At 38.9% G+C, this 13658-nt stretch overlaps 4 protein-coding genes across 4 annotated transcripts; all 4 read left to right on the top strand.

The window, feature by feature from the left end:
• Positions 1 to 1953: 1953 nt before the first annotated feature.
• On the top strand, positions 1954 to 3848 carry LOC6559587 (adenosine kinase). The gene is made up of 4 exons (XM_001986690.3): positions 1954 to 2010; positions 2103 to 2419; positions 2500 to 2655; positions 2725 to 3848. Exons 2-4 carry the CDS (start codon positions 2340 to 2342, stop codon positions 3581 to 3583), a joined length of 1095 nt encoding a protein of 364 aa, XP_001986726.2. The 5' UTR covers positions 1954 to 2010; positions 2103 to 2339; the 3' UTR covers positions 3584 to 3848.
• A 3735-nt stretch (positions 3849 to 7583) lies between these two features.
• On the top strand, positions 7584 to 10062 carry LOC6559946 (odorant receptor 43a). Its single transcript, XM_001986689.2, has 6 exons — positions 7584 to 8158; positions 8221 to 8488; positions 8546 to 8645; positions 9128 to 9229; positions 9288 to 9395; positions 9522 to 10062. Exons 1-6 carry the CDS (start codon positions 7708 to 7710, stop codon positions 9624 to 9626), a joined length of 1134 nt encoding a protein of 377 aa, XP_001986725.1. The 5' UTR covers positions 7584 to 7707; the 3' UTR covers positions 9627 to 10062.
• A 719-nt stretch (positions 10063 to 10781) lies between these two features.
• On the top strand, positions 10782 to 11298 carry LOC122322623. Its single transcript, XM_043215580.1, has 2 exons — positions 10782 to 11081; positions 11137 to 11298. The coding sequence occupies exons 1-2, from the start codon at positions 10782 to 10784 to the stop codon at positions 11296 to 11298; spliced, it is 462 nt and encodes a 153-aa protein (XP_043071515.1).
• Positions 11299 to 12765: 1467 nt separating this feature from the next.
• LOC6559640 lies at positions 12766 to 13393 on the top strand. Its single transcript, XM_001986687.3, has 3 exons — positions 12766 to 12784; positions 12849 to 13166; positions 13232 to 13393. The coding sequence occupies exons 2-3, from the start codon at positions 12849 to 12851 to the stop codon at positions 13391 to 13393; spliced, it is 480 nt and encodes a 159-aa protein (XP_001986723.2). The 5' UTR covers positions 12766 to 12784.
• The last annotated feature ends 265 nt before the right edge of the window (positions 13394 to 13658 follow it).

The raw sequence follows: 13658 nt of genomic DNA, 5'->3' as shown, positions 1-13658 counted from the left end.
TGCAGGCAGACTAGCGGACTCGGCTACTGATGTAGTTCAAGAACATATATATATATATATATGTATATAATTTATGGGCTCAGAGATGCTTCCTTCTGCCTGTTACTTGCTATTGGACACACCAATTATACCCCTTTTCAATGCATTTTTAATGGGTTCGGGGTATTAAAAATCACAGCTCAGCAAAGTTAGCTGACATTAAAGAGGACCAGGTTAATCACCTGTGGGGGCCAAAAACTCTCCACCAACGATCTGCATAAGCACTGACCTATCTAAAATCTAAATATAAATATTGTTAACTTGCTGCGCAGAAACAAAAACACGGCTTGCAAATTTTCGCTTAGCCAGCTGAATGCCAAAACACAAAGCGTCAATAATAAAAGTGCAATACTCTGTGAAATCACACCACATCAAATTTGAGCGCCAAATGTGACTCGAAATTGGCCAATGAACTTGGTTCTAAGCCACGCCCCGTTGTTTACAACTCACCTAGCTATAAATAACTATGAGTGCTAGGAACAATAATAAATAAGAACGCATTATTAGCTGGCTCTAGTGGCATGCAATTGCTGCATGATGAGCCAGTTGCATTTGGGTCGGGGTTTCATTTAACCGTTGTTATTGAGCTGATTTTGGGCCCATTGTTGCCGCATAAGCAAGTGGACGCCGCGTGGCCAGCAACTGTTGCATTCAGCAGCCATACAGATAGCACAACTGCTGAGTCATGGCCAAAAGCACAGTTTAAAAATACATGGTCAGGATGAGTCAAACTTTTGTCACTCAACAGACAGTCGCTGCATGGCGGCTAAAACAGGTTTCCGAATTCCCCGAAACATGCGCTTAAATGACGAGCAGAAATACGCACAAATCCACGTATGAATTTTTTGTGTATTTATTGGTCTACAGGTTGCTATTGCCATGAGGCACACATTCCGATGTTCAATTCGGTCCAAAGTTCAGTTGGCAAACATGCTTTGTAATGCGTCCGCTTTGAGTGCGTCGCGTTTCGGCTCACGTGCACGGTTTAAACTTTAAATACCAGTTAAGAGCTGAGAGCTGAGAGAGCGAGAGAGAACTGAAGGCCTTTCCAAGCTGCAATTATGTGAATGCATGTTATACCAAGGGGAATTTTTGGTGCTGGGCAAACCCCGAAGCAGAACGGGTGAATGCCTTCTGAAAAGCCCCAATGTCTTGATATATTTTATGTTTGTTGCAGGCCTTTTTGTTGACTCGTATCTGGTGCTTTTCTGCATGTGAAATGATGATAAATTATTTTAGTGCTTTTTATCTTATTTGTTTGCTAATTTCTTTTGACCTAGTGGATCCCCTTAATTATAAATCAGAGTTGTACTTCCCTCAGATGATTTTAATTTATATCTGTTTTAAAAATTAGTCTTTGTTTTTTTGTTTTTTTAAATCGGAATTGTTCTTCCCATAATTGATTTAAAATCAAATCTATTAATTTCATATTTTATAAGGCATTTATTAACGTTATTATTAACATTGTGAAAGCTTTTATTTATGTTAAAACAATTGAATTTATTTAACAGACGTTTATTCATTTAAATTATAAATCAAAACGTTATCAACGGCTTTTTCAATTTCACACGAGTTGGCATCGCCATGTGCTTGCGAAAGCTCAGCCAAAGCGAAAGCTCAGCCAAAGCGAAAGCTCAGCCAAAGCGAAAGCTTTACGCTAGAAACTTGTTTTGCCGGCAATTAGGTAAAGCTGCCACTTCTTCTTATATGTAAACAAACAAAGCTAACAGCTGAGTCTACTGAAAAGACAGTGTCGAATAATAACGCAATTAAAAGCATTTTTGTTATTTATTATTTATCTGCTCAGAGTAATGTATGAAAATTGTGCATAATTGAGCAATTTATCGCATTCTTGGCATTTTCAATTGAATTTTTTAAATCACACAGGGTGACACGGCTAAAGATTCATAATAAAGCTGGAAAAAGCTTGGTGATGTAACAACAAGCAGCAAAGAAGTCCAAGCAAAAGAAGTATAAATCTATAAATATGACAAAGAACAACCACTCACAGCAGCGAAACCAAAACTCAAACGAAGTTTAAAACGTTTTCTTTGTAAACACAGAGAGAAGAAAGAAGTAGAGAGCTTGAAACTAATTGCTCACCATGGGAAGCAGCGCACTGCGATAAATACGCTGACAGAAACCGGCTCGAACATTCAGTTTGCCGCTGACTGACGGAAGTGACGGGCTACCGACCACGGATCACGGACTATTGATTTAAAGTGGAGCGAATGCTGTGTGAATCGACGTCATCATTGGGGAAATCTCGAGTCAGTTGCGTGCTGTAAAAATTGAATACAATGGATTACCTGTATAATGCTTATGCGAAATTATTTGGAGTCGATACCTCGCCGGATGGCACGCAGGGTGATTTCCAAACGTGAGTACAACTTCGTACTTCAGTGAGCTGGTTTTTCCCCCACCCAACGCGATTGTGACTAATTAGGAATTCCCTTTCAGGCCACGGAAAATTGTTTGCTTTGGCAATGTGCTGCTGGATCGCGTTGTGCCACTGCAGGATCTGGAGCTCCTCAAGCGCAACGATGTGACACTGGGTTCCAAGGGCGAAATGGATATGGAGAAGCTGAATAACATTACCACAGAGGCGGCTAGTGGGTGGGTAACACTTCTGCCCATTTGCAGTCGATTGTTAATTATTTGTTTGTCTGTTTGTAAACACAATAGCTCCACTTGCCAGCACAATCTGGGTGGATCGGCCTTGAACACTGTCCGCATTCTGAAGCAATTGGAGACGCCGGCCCAGTTCTTTGGTGCCATTGGAGCGGACAAGGCGGGCGAGCATGTGCGCTCTATTATCGAGGAGCAGGGTGTTGAGGCGCGCCTGCAAAAGATTGAGGATGTGCAGACGGGACAGTGCTTGTGCTTGATGCACAACGATAATCCCACACTCTATGCCTGCATTGGTGCCTCCGCACACTTCTCTGCCAAAGAGCTGAGACACGCTGCACTCCACAGTACGCAGTCGTTTCTGCGTCCCATCGAACGCAAGCAAATACTTTATGTCGAGGGATTCTTTGTGCCGCAGCGCGAGGAGGTCTGTGATTATATTATGCAGGAATTGGTTAGGGAACGCCGTCACTTGGCATTAAATCTCAGTGCACCCTATATTGTTAGCCAGAACTTTGAAAAGATGATGGAGCTGGCACAGCGTGCTTTACTCATATTCGGCAACCGGCAGGAGTTCGAGGAGCTGGCCCGCATGGCTGGCAGCGAGAATGTGGAGCAGATGGCACGTAAGTTGCTGGAGTCGGGCAAGAAGATCATACTAATCACCAACGGAGCAAGTGGCGTGCAGCTTGCCACCAACTATGTGGATGAGCTCTCGCCACCGGGCCACTTAAGATTCGAGGATTATCGAGCACAGAGCGCCGACTATCTGGTGGATGCAACGGGCGCCGGTGATGCATTTGTTGCTGGCTTCCTCCATGACTGGCTAAAGAAGCGTTCGTTGAGCGAGTGCGTGCGTAACGGCTGCAACGTGGCCGCCAAGGTGGTCACACAGGTTGGCTGCAATTTGCCTTAATTGCTTTCTTAGATTTCGTTTGGGGTCACATCAATAATATGTGGGTGTTAATTACCTCAACGAGCTCGCACAGTTACACCACAGCAGAATTTAATCATATAATTATTACACATATATTTTATATATTTTTTACATTTTCTTATGTACTTAGTTCCTAATAAGATTGTGCACTTCGTGACTAATCTATTTGCACCCTGACTCTACCAATGATACAATTATTACAAATATACAAATTCATATATTGAAATCGAACTAAGTCCATAAATGAGTTGGGAAAGGGAAAGAAAAATGATGCATACAGAACTCTATATTTAGTTGTGATTCCAGTAAATATAGAAGTCTTTGTGGTCTGTATCAAATCTTGTGGCATCTTGTGGTTTTTCCTTAATTAGTGTAATTTCAACACGAAAAATGGCAAATTACTTGTTCTTTATTATTATACTTACTAACTTATCTGACACAGTGGCTTACTCAAATTAATGTTCCTAACTGCATTAGGCTAGGGATTATTCTTTGATTCTTATCTCTTATAAGTGGGCATCAACCAAAATCTTTAATGGGCATATTGACTGCAGATTTTTCACGAGTATAGAATCTACAATACATTAATTATAATATTAATTTTTATTTTTGTTATCTTTTTATATAATCTACAAAATGTATTAGAATTGATGAATAAAAATATTATTATTTCCTTAAAAACGTTTTTTTACACAACAAATTCTCCAAGTGTAGCCCGCCTCCATCTAAATATGTTTATTATTAATTTAAATTTGACTCACAGCACGACAAATTAGATAGTTTTAATTCTTTTTTCTAAATGAGCTTTTGCTGAATGCTCTTCAATGAATTATGCAAGAATACTAAGGGAACTTATCTCAAAAGAATCACATAATTACTTATGCATATACATATGTATATTCCTATCAGAGGTACAAGCGTACCCAACTTGAGCTATTTGTTTTGTTTTTTTTTTTTTGTACACAATCGTATTCCATTATCTGAGACTGACTTACTCATACAGCCCACATGCATAAGTCAGTAAGGCATACATATATCGGCATAGCTGAGTTTTTGTTTGGCCTCGAAAATAGCGTGTCTAGATATCATCAAAGTAAAATTTCTTTTGCTGCTTATCGTTTTGCCCGAGGGGGGATTGCTCTCTAGAAGTGGAACTGAAGCTATGTACATACATACATACATGTGAATGTAGTTCTACTGCTACTGCTACTGCTACGTCACACGTGTTTGCAAATCGTTAACAAAACCAAGCCGTATTAGCCATGCTTGTTGAATCCCATGTAAGAGTATAAACCGGGGGCGTCTTTGCTGCGACCAGCTGGTGCAGAACTTGGCATCGATTAGAGATGGGTGCGTGTTAAATTGTTTTCAACACCAATACGATAGAGCTTCAAAATGCTGTAGAAAATAAAAAGCGACTGTCTGCATTTATGGGATAGAGTAGTTGGAGACTTGGGAACATAATAAAACCCATATATATATTTTGATCCGGATGCAGGTAATCAAAAAATATACTTTACACCTTACACTATTTTATATCTTCATAAACTAACAACGTGTAGTCGAGTCACGCGCTGATCTCTAGTTTGTGACTTACACTTAACAATGAACAAATGCCAAATTAGAGGCTTAGCAAAGCAATTTCAGTTTTCAAGACATTTCTCTGTTATATAGCCAGAGCTAAAATAAGCCCAGTGAGCCGCTTAATTGGTAAAAGCTGCTTAGAACTCGCCCACAACCAGTCGCAACTGTAGTCGACACTAGTGCTAAAGTCAATATTGACACGCCCACACAATTGTGGGCGGTACCAATAAAGGGCAGCTGGCTGGCTGGCTGGCTAACTGGGTGAGTGAGTGACTTTAAATCACGTCACTTGCCACTGGAATCTGCTGTTAATTACTTGATATTAATTTTATAGAAGTTCAGCTTGGCATAGGACCTGAGCCAAGTAAAAGTACACGTAATTAATGTCATCCTGTGGTTTATAGGGTTAAAAGGCACTCAGCATGGCTGTGCGTGTGTTGTGTGTGTTCGGCTTTGATGTGTGCTGCTGAATTGTTGGAAAGCCCTGTAGAAAATGTGATAATTAAATGTCGTCCATTTGCAGGGCTTAGCTTTTAATTTATAATAAATATGGCCATTGTCGACCAGCAAAGCTTCAAAAATGCACAGAAAATGCATTTTCGCTAACAGCCCCTGCCCAGACTCCCTTCCTCCACCCGGAAAAGGCTGTCCTTTGATTTATGTGCAACGCGTCGCATGAGCAGCTGTAACTGACATTGCATATTTGCCAGCGTAAGAGGGTTAAGGGGTGTTTGGTCTGGCCGGGGCTTTGATATTGGTCATGTTTGTACAAAATATTGCGCATACGACACAGACGTCGGCAAACACTCTCTCACACACACACCCACACACAATGAGGCAAGAACACAAGCACTACCGCTTGGCTTGAGCTTTTGGCTTTGTCCTTTGCCTTTTTGCGGCATAACGCGCGGTTAAGTGGCCATAATGTGTGCCTTTATGGGCACGGGTCTCCCGGCCGACCACCCTCCCTCCCCGGCTACTCTTTACCCGGTCCTATCGGACTTATTTTAATTCCCCACCGTATTTGCTGAGCTGGCATTGTTGCTGAATTATGTTATGCCAGTCGCTTGTTGATTTTTATATTGTTTTCTCTTTTGTCCACTCTCTCTGTCTCTCTCTTTTTATCTGTCTCTTTCTTTCCGCACAGCTTGGTGTTGTCTCTGGCCGCTGTCCGTTCGCTTAATGCATGATAAGCGGAATGCCTGTTCCAAATATTTGGCACTGGCATGTTTGCTCAGTTGTTTACGGATAATCCGGTTTTATTGTTTAATAAGTCATGCCGGCAAACGCCTGGCTCCCTGGCTCCCTGGCTTCCTGGCCCACTGACTGCCTAACTGTCTGACTGCCTGATTCCTGCTGGCCACGTTATCGCCTCGTTAACTTGCTGCCATGGCAGGAGACTCGCACATTTTGTGCTGATGATGTCTTGCTGAGCTGTGCACGTACGTATGTGCTGGAAAATCGATGCTTAAATTAAATAGGTATTTGCATACTAAAGGACAAGCCAAGCATCAAGCAAACAGGCATTTTTTGCGATATTTCTACAGCTACAACAAGTAAGAATGCTACATTCGAGATAGCTCGACTAGTTGATACACAAAACAGGTAATTAAAATACACTTGATAAGCGAGTGGTATACAAGAACTTCTATTCCCAAATTGAAGTCTTCTGTTGTTTTAGTTTCTGAGATTTGACACATAGACAGACAGATGCACAGACGTAAAGATGGAAATGGCTAGATAGACTCGGCTATTGATCCTGATCAATAATGTATTTACCTGATAGGATCACAGTTTTTTGCTTACAGTCTAGTCAGTAGTGCTCTAACTTCTATATTATTTCTCATTTGTACAGATTGTATATATTTCAGTTCAAGTGTACTTGCGGTACACTCACTCACTTGAATGATTTAAATTTATGCATATAATGTAAGTGTTTCTCCAAGCCATATGATTAATTGTCAATAATTCTCAAGGCTTACAAAACGTAAACCAATTTTGTACAACCATCCAATTTAATATTCTCGCATAGCCAACTTCAGCACGTTCAAAGTAGAAATTGTAATACAAATGAATACTTTAGTGACAAATACACCATACTCAGGGAACAAACTTACTAACATGTTGCAAATTCTCATGGCTGCAGACCACCTGCCGAATTATTATATAACCTGCCAATTATAAAGGTGTCCAACGTAGGTTAGAAATATATTTTCATAGATTTTTCAGCTGCAATTGCATTTTCAATTGACCAACTAACACCTACAAAAATGGATATGCAATCGTTAGATTGCAACTTACATCACAATAGATTGTCATGAGGCAATTTCGCAAATTATAGGCTAGAGGAAACGCCTATTATCAAAGGGGACAATTGGCCAAGGCCATTTGACGCCATCACAGGCGTCAATTGGCGAAATAAAAGGCATTTGTCAATCAGTTTGTGGCCAGAGTATCAAGTCGACCAGACACTCGACTACACCAAACCGGAAAGAGATAGTTAAAATAAAGATTAGAGAATGGTTGAGGAGAAAATGGATATTGACTTAGTGGCCATTGATGTGGGCAATTGGAGGCGTTTGGCGATACTTTATCCCACCCCAGCGACCAATTGGAGGAAGGTTGCGTTCGTGGTGTCCGTTTGTGTGCTGCTCGTAATGCAGTTCTTCGATTTGCTGCGCATATGGGAGGATCTGCCCGCATTCCTGCTCAATCTCTACTTTTTCGCGGGCATTTTGTGTGGAATGGTGCGAACACTGCTGGTCATCCGGAATCATAAGGAGTTCGAGAATTTTCTCCTTTTCGTGACGCATCTATATCGCCAGATTGAGGCATCGAGCGACGAGCGCAGCCAGCAATTGCTAGCAACGGTAAAGCGGAAGGCACGTCAAATAGCCATCATCAACTTGAGCGTCGCCTTTTTGGACATTACGTGCACGCTAATCTTTGGCTTATTTCGCAAGGAGCGGAGTAAGCGGATGGCGTTCTGTGTTGCGCACAAATTTTAACCCTCAAATCTAATTGGAATATAGTACATCCTATTGAAGTTGCACTGCCTCTGGTGGACATGCAACGGAGCCCCACCTATGAGATAGTCTATTTGCTGCAGGTACCCATGCCCGTGGTACTCTCCTTGTTGTACATGCCCTTTACCAGTCTGTTTGCCGCATTCGCTCTCTTTGGCAAGGCAATGCTTCAGATTTTGAGTTACAAGCTAACGCGCATTGTACTGCTTCCCGAGGAGGAGCAGCGCTATCAGATGCTAACTGCCTGCATACGTTATTATATGGCTGTTGCCAGGTAAGTTATATGACATCCACTTGGAATTAGATGCAACTCAGTCTACTCCTATGGCAGCTATGTGCGTCAGCTGACAGCAGTTTCCGCCTACGTAATGGCTACCGAAGCAATTATTTTTGTCTCCATCATCGCAATGCAGCTCTTTTGCTTGAATATTGTAAGACAGATGTTAATATTTGTATGCTCTTGCAGAGGATATTGTAATATTGTTATATAGACATGCCAATCTGGCTAGCTGTTTTTATTACCCAACTACTTCGATTCAGTCTTGATAAAATTGTCGGAGTCGGCAACTAACTAAAAATTCCGATCTTTTATAAAATATTTTGTTGTTTTTATTAATATATATTTAAAATATAACGAGAGTTCTATTCATATCCGACTAGGTTGAGCATAATAGTATGAATAGTAGAAGTTTACTTCAACTTTCAATGTTATAAACTAATTATTACGTTTCTGGAAAATATGATTGTTACAAACTCCATAAATAATATTTGAGTGCTTAATATGTGTTGAAATGAGTGACAAGTGGCTTGTCTACTCCGATCCCACATTCCAAACCTCTGCAAGAGTATTTACCTTCGGCAACCTGTCGACAAGTTTTGTTTTAATATATGTCGTATCCCATTATATGAGTAGATCACTTCGCCCACTAAGAGGATCTCACTCGTGATGTATATTCTAACTGCGCTCTTTGTGCTGTACACCTCCTATAATCGGGCCAACGATGTGGTTTTTGAGGTGCGTAGTTCTTCGGCTTCGTGGATCAACTGATTTTAGTTATCGGTTCTTTTTGCAGAATGAGTGTGTCTCGCAGGCGGTGTACAATGTGCCTTGGTATGAATGCGGAGTGCGTTTTCGGAAAACCCTTCTGATCTTTCTAATGCAGACGCAAAGGCCTCTGTTGGTGAGTATGGGAGGGAGGGTGTGGTGGTTGGAGTGGTTTGAGTGGATGTCGTTTTGTGATTTAGCTTGCATTTCATTTGGCAGATTCTAATCGTGGCTTTTATGTGTGCGCTCCATTTCATTTCAGATAAAAGCGGGCAACGTTTACCCCATGACTTTGGCCACATTTCAGAGTCTGCTGAATACATCCTATTCGTACTTTACCATGTTGCGTGGCATGACCAACAAATGAGCTGGAAGCCAAAAACTTTTAGGGACATGCAACGTGCCCCGTTGCTGGAGAGAAGTGCAATTGTATGGCTGGGGGTTGGCAATCTGAGTAATGCAAAAAGTTGTTGTACTCGTTGTAGCCCCAGCATTTGCATATGCTACTCGTTTGCGTAGTTATTTTGAAAGGATTTAATCTGGCTGTTTGTAGTGGGACTGTAGAGTAGGTATGCAGATAAAGTCGTATAGTTTCAGTAATAGTTGTTGCTGTAGTTGTATTTGTAGTCATAGTTGTAGTTGGGCATCTGTGCAAATAGTTTGTTGCATTGTAGAGAGGCTGGGCGGCACTTTGTATCTGTTTACTTTAAGTCTCTTGTATGCTTAGAAATATTTCACTACGTTGTTTTAAGAGTTGCCCATTGAGCTTGAGCAAATGAGCTGGACTATAAATTATAAATTAGATTGAATGAAAACAAATTAAAGCAATGTTATGATAACTTTTTTTAAATTACAGTTAACCTAAATAAATTGAGCTATAATTAAAATAATTTCAAATTTGTTGAGAAAATTGTTTCCAGTCTGGACAACCCAAGCAAAAATATTTATAGAAATCTACGTCTAAGCAATTTACTATAAAATATTTTGCAGTATTTTGAAATATATATACATATATATATAAATATACATATACATATACAATTATAAATTATTTGAGCCATTTTAATGGTAGAAGCTAATCATTCGGTAAGTTAAATAATTTTTCTGGTGTTATTTATTTTATAGAAACCATCCATTTATGTAAATTACATCTAAATTGCATATCGAATCGGAGTCATCAATATAATGTGAAGCAAGCATATGCGTGTTTTGGCAAAATCAACTATTAAAAATCAATTATATAAAATATTTTCACGGCAATTCTATAATAATATAAGCTTACAATACAAAAAAACAGCTTTAAAATATACCAGTTTGCCATCGGACATTGGGGTAATAAGAACCAAATTTAGTTTGATTATTTGTGTAACAATGAAGACGGTGGTTAAAGTAGTAATTTGTATAATATTTTTAGCACTGTCCGTTAAGGAAAGCGTATGTATTCAAATGTAAAATCGTCTTTTGGTTTAACGTATCTACTTATGAAATATCCTCATTTCAGATAATGTTTGCCCGTATGAAAATGACGAATGCCATTTGCGAGTCTAAAAATAAATCCTGGGTTACCATAGATTATTGCCGTTTGCGAGCAGTTAATCGGAATAAAACCACTTTAACTGTTTCACTCAACGTTCTACATCCCGCATATGATATAATTGTGCGAGTGGAGGTGAAAAAAAGAGCAAATGGCTATAAGACCTGGTTGGGAAGTAATACAGTTGACGGTTGTGCATTTATGCGAAGGGTCAACCATCCCTATTTTAAAATGCTCTATAGCATTATTAAAGATTATTCAACCATTAATCATACGTGCCCATATGTGGTGAGTAAGCAATCGAATATCCTTGGGCATTATACTTATTCTTCATTTAATACAGGGAAAGAATGGGATAAAGGATTTTTTCTGGGACGCCAGAAATTTTAGTTTGCCGATGCCGAGTGGCGAGTATTTGATGCTTGGATCTTGGAAGTTCAATAAGAGGACGCAGTTCATAACAAATATATACTTTACATTCTACCAGGACTTGCTTAAGGAATAAGTTTATATTAGACAATCCGCGGAGCTGGTATTGTTTATACGAATGATCCAATTTAATTCTGTAATTAATTAATTAAATCATATTCAAATTTATTATTCTTATTATAATTGCTATTGTTCACTGGAATCATTTAAATACTAACACAATACTCAATTTGATATGCATTACGATTAGAAAGAAATATATTATTTGCATTTAGAACACGTTTTTATACTCTGAATCCATTAAAATGGGTAAAAAGTGTATAATGGTTTTATGCAAATTTATGGAACAGGCAGAAGGAAGTATATCGGACTCCATAAAGCATATATGTTCTTGATCAGGATTAACAGCCAAGTCATATAGCTATGTCCGTCCACCCGTCCGTCTGTCTGTATGAAAATGCGTATCTTAGAGACTATAAGAGCTAGAGACTTAAAATTTGGAATATAGATGCATACGTTTCTCGAGTATCGATACATCTCGATTTCCGATAGCTATAAATTAAAGAATTTTAAAGACGGCAGCTTTTAATTAATGACTAATATCCATGTGCATATTCATCAACTGCCCAAATTTCATCAAGATCGGCTAAGAAACACCTAAGTTATAGTCGTAAATATGTTGCTATGTTGATCTCATTTCTATGAGCAGCCGCAAGCATTTTCTATATGGCTGTGCGAGAATACAAATATGGGCTGCTTTAGTTTTTTTCTTACTCTGTAGTCGAGAGTGCACTTGCCGATCTGCTCACATTTGGGTGCAAAACTTTTTTTAAGGGGGAATTTGACAATAAAACTAGAATATAATTAACAGCTGGGTTCAAGGTATATCGAGGTTGAGCACACTCGATTGCATTCCTAATTGTTTTTTTATTTCTTATTTTAACCATAATTACTGGCCACAATTTATAGCCAGAGAGAACGTTATAGACGACTGCGAAATACTCTGATACTAATAACTAACACCATCTGATTACGGGAGGATGTTCCTACTAATCTACCTTCCAAGTTTGGCAGCTTTTGCTTTAAAATTGTCGGCGAAATAGGCTTTTTTTTTGGAATTTTGGGGACCGGAGTGGACGTTTCCGGTTTTTGGAGGCAGAGTGGGTGTGGTCATCGAAATATATTATCGATCCAACCAGTAACATCCTGGTCTTTGAAGATTACCGCCAAGAACCTACAAACATAATTTTGTGACATTGGCTTTCAAGTTGTGGGAGATATGTGGCTTTATCGATTTGCGATTATCGATTTCCTAGCTTCCTTGTGGATGGATCACCTCAAATTTGTACAATCCAGTACATGTTCCAAGTTTCAAGTTTTCATGACATTGCACAAAATCAATATACTCTGAAACCCTTCGGTGTCAGAGTATATTGAACAGATTTGAGTGAAACATTAACAAATTTGTATCCAGTATTTTATAATTCGTTGACGCAATGAAACGAACAATAAAACTGGCTATTTGTGTTTTTCTATCTGCGTTTTATATAAGAACCGTCCAGGTAGATCATTTTGGTTTATTTTACATTATATATATCCTATTTATGGAATCAATATGTATTTTAGATGTCTACCACTATCAAGTTAACCAATGCCGTTTGCGAGTCTAAAAATAAATCTTGGGTCACTTTCGAATGGTGCAGATTAAAAGCGGTTAACCGTAATCTCACAACATTAACTATTAAAGCAACTATTCTTTATCCAGTGGATGATGTACAACTACAATTACAGCTATTGAAGAAAGCGAATGGATATAAGCCTTTTCTTATAAACTACATTGTTGATGGCTGTTTGTTTCTGCGTAAGCCAAATCATCCCTTCGTTAAAATTATTATGAATATGATTAGGAATGTATCAACTCTTAACCATACGTGCCCCTATGTGGTAAGTTAAAAATACATCAACACCATTGCATCATCAGTGCAGTCTCAATCTTCTTTTGAATAAAGGGTAAGCAGATGTTAAAGGATTTATATGTTACCCCAAAGGATTTTCGGTTGCCGTTACCAAATGGCGAATATGCTTTGCTCCTGACTTGGATATTTGATAAGAAGCCGCAGGCTTCAACAAATGTTTATTTTTCATTCCTTATGGATATATATAACGAATAACTTTAAAATGCATACGATTATGGTGATAGTAATTTCTTAAATATGCAAAGACGTTATTCATTTCGGTTTCTTAAGTGTCTACAAGCGATCAATAAATATATGTTGTTAATATGTTGGATGTTTCTTATCTCAATCTTGTTTAAATGTCTACAAGCGATCAATAAATATATGTTGGAATGCAAAATATCAATTAAGAGGCTATATCTTTCAAAGTGTGGCCTTTACTACTATATGAAATCAAATTGAATCGATATTCTCGATTCGG

This window comes from Drosophila grimshawi, unplaced genomic scaffold, assembly GCF_018153295.1.
Source record: "Drosophila grimshawi isolate 15287-2541.00 unplaced genomic scaffold, ASM1815329v1 contig_1367, whole genome shotgun sequence".
NCBI lineage: Eukaryota > Metazoa > Arthropoda > Insecta > Diptera > Drosophilidae > Drosophila > Drosophila grimshawi.
This window is presented reverse-complemented; position numbering and strand designations above follow the sequence as displayed.

What these genes read in the sequence shown, in the direction of transcription:
- LOC6559587 (XM_001986690.3), top strand. Translation starts at nt 2,340, where the DNA reads ATGGATTACCTGTATAATGCTTATGCGAAATTATTTGGAGTCGATACC. An exon ending in ACGCAGGGTGATTTCCAAAC is followed by an intron (nt 2,420 to 2,499) that starts GTGAGTACAACT and finishes ATTCCCTTTCAG; the next exon opens with GCCACGGAAAATTGTTTGCT. An exon ending in ACCACAGAGGCGGCTAGTGG is followed by an intron (nt 2,656 to 2,724) that starts GTGGGTAACACT and finishes TAAACACAATAG; the next exon opens with CTCCACTTGCCAGCACAATC.
- LOC6559946 (XM_001986689.2), top strand. Translation starts at nt 7,708, where the DNA reads ATGGTTGAGGAGAAAATGGATATTGACTTAGTGGCCATTGATGTGGGC. An exon ending in CCAACGATGTGGTTTTTGAG is followed by an intron (nt 9,230 to 9,287) that starts GTGCGTAGTTCT and finishes TTCTTTTTGCAG; the next exon opens with AATGAGTGTGTCTCGCAGGC. An exon ending in AGACGCAAAGGCCTCTGTTG is followed by an intron (nt 9,396 to 9,521) that starts GTGAGTATGGGA and finishes ATTTCATTTCAG; the next exon opens with ATAAAAGCGGGCAACGTTTA.
- LOC122322623 (XM_043215580.1), top strand. Translation starts at nt 10,782, where the DNA reads ATGACGAATGCCATTTGCGAGTCTAAAAATAAATCCTGGGTTACCATA. An exon ending in ATCATACGTGCCCATATGTG is followed by an intron (nt 11,082 to 11,136) that starts GTGAGTAAGCAA and finishes CATTTAATACAG; the next exon opens with GGAAAGAATGGGATAAAGGA.
- LOC6559640 (XM_001986687.3), top strand. Translation starts at nt 12,849, where the DNA reads ATGTCTACCACTATCAAGTTAACCAATGCCGTTTGCGAGTCTAAAAAT. An exon ending in ACCATACGTGCCCCTATGTG is followed by an intron (nt 13,167 to 13,231) that starts GTAAGTTAAAAA and finishes TTTTGAATAAAG; the next exon opens with GGTAAGCAGATGTTAAAGGA.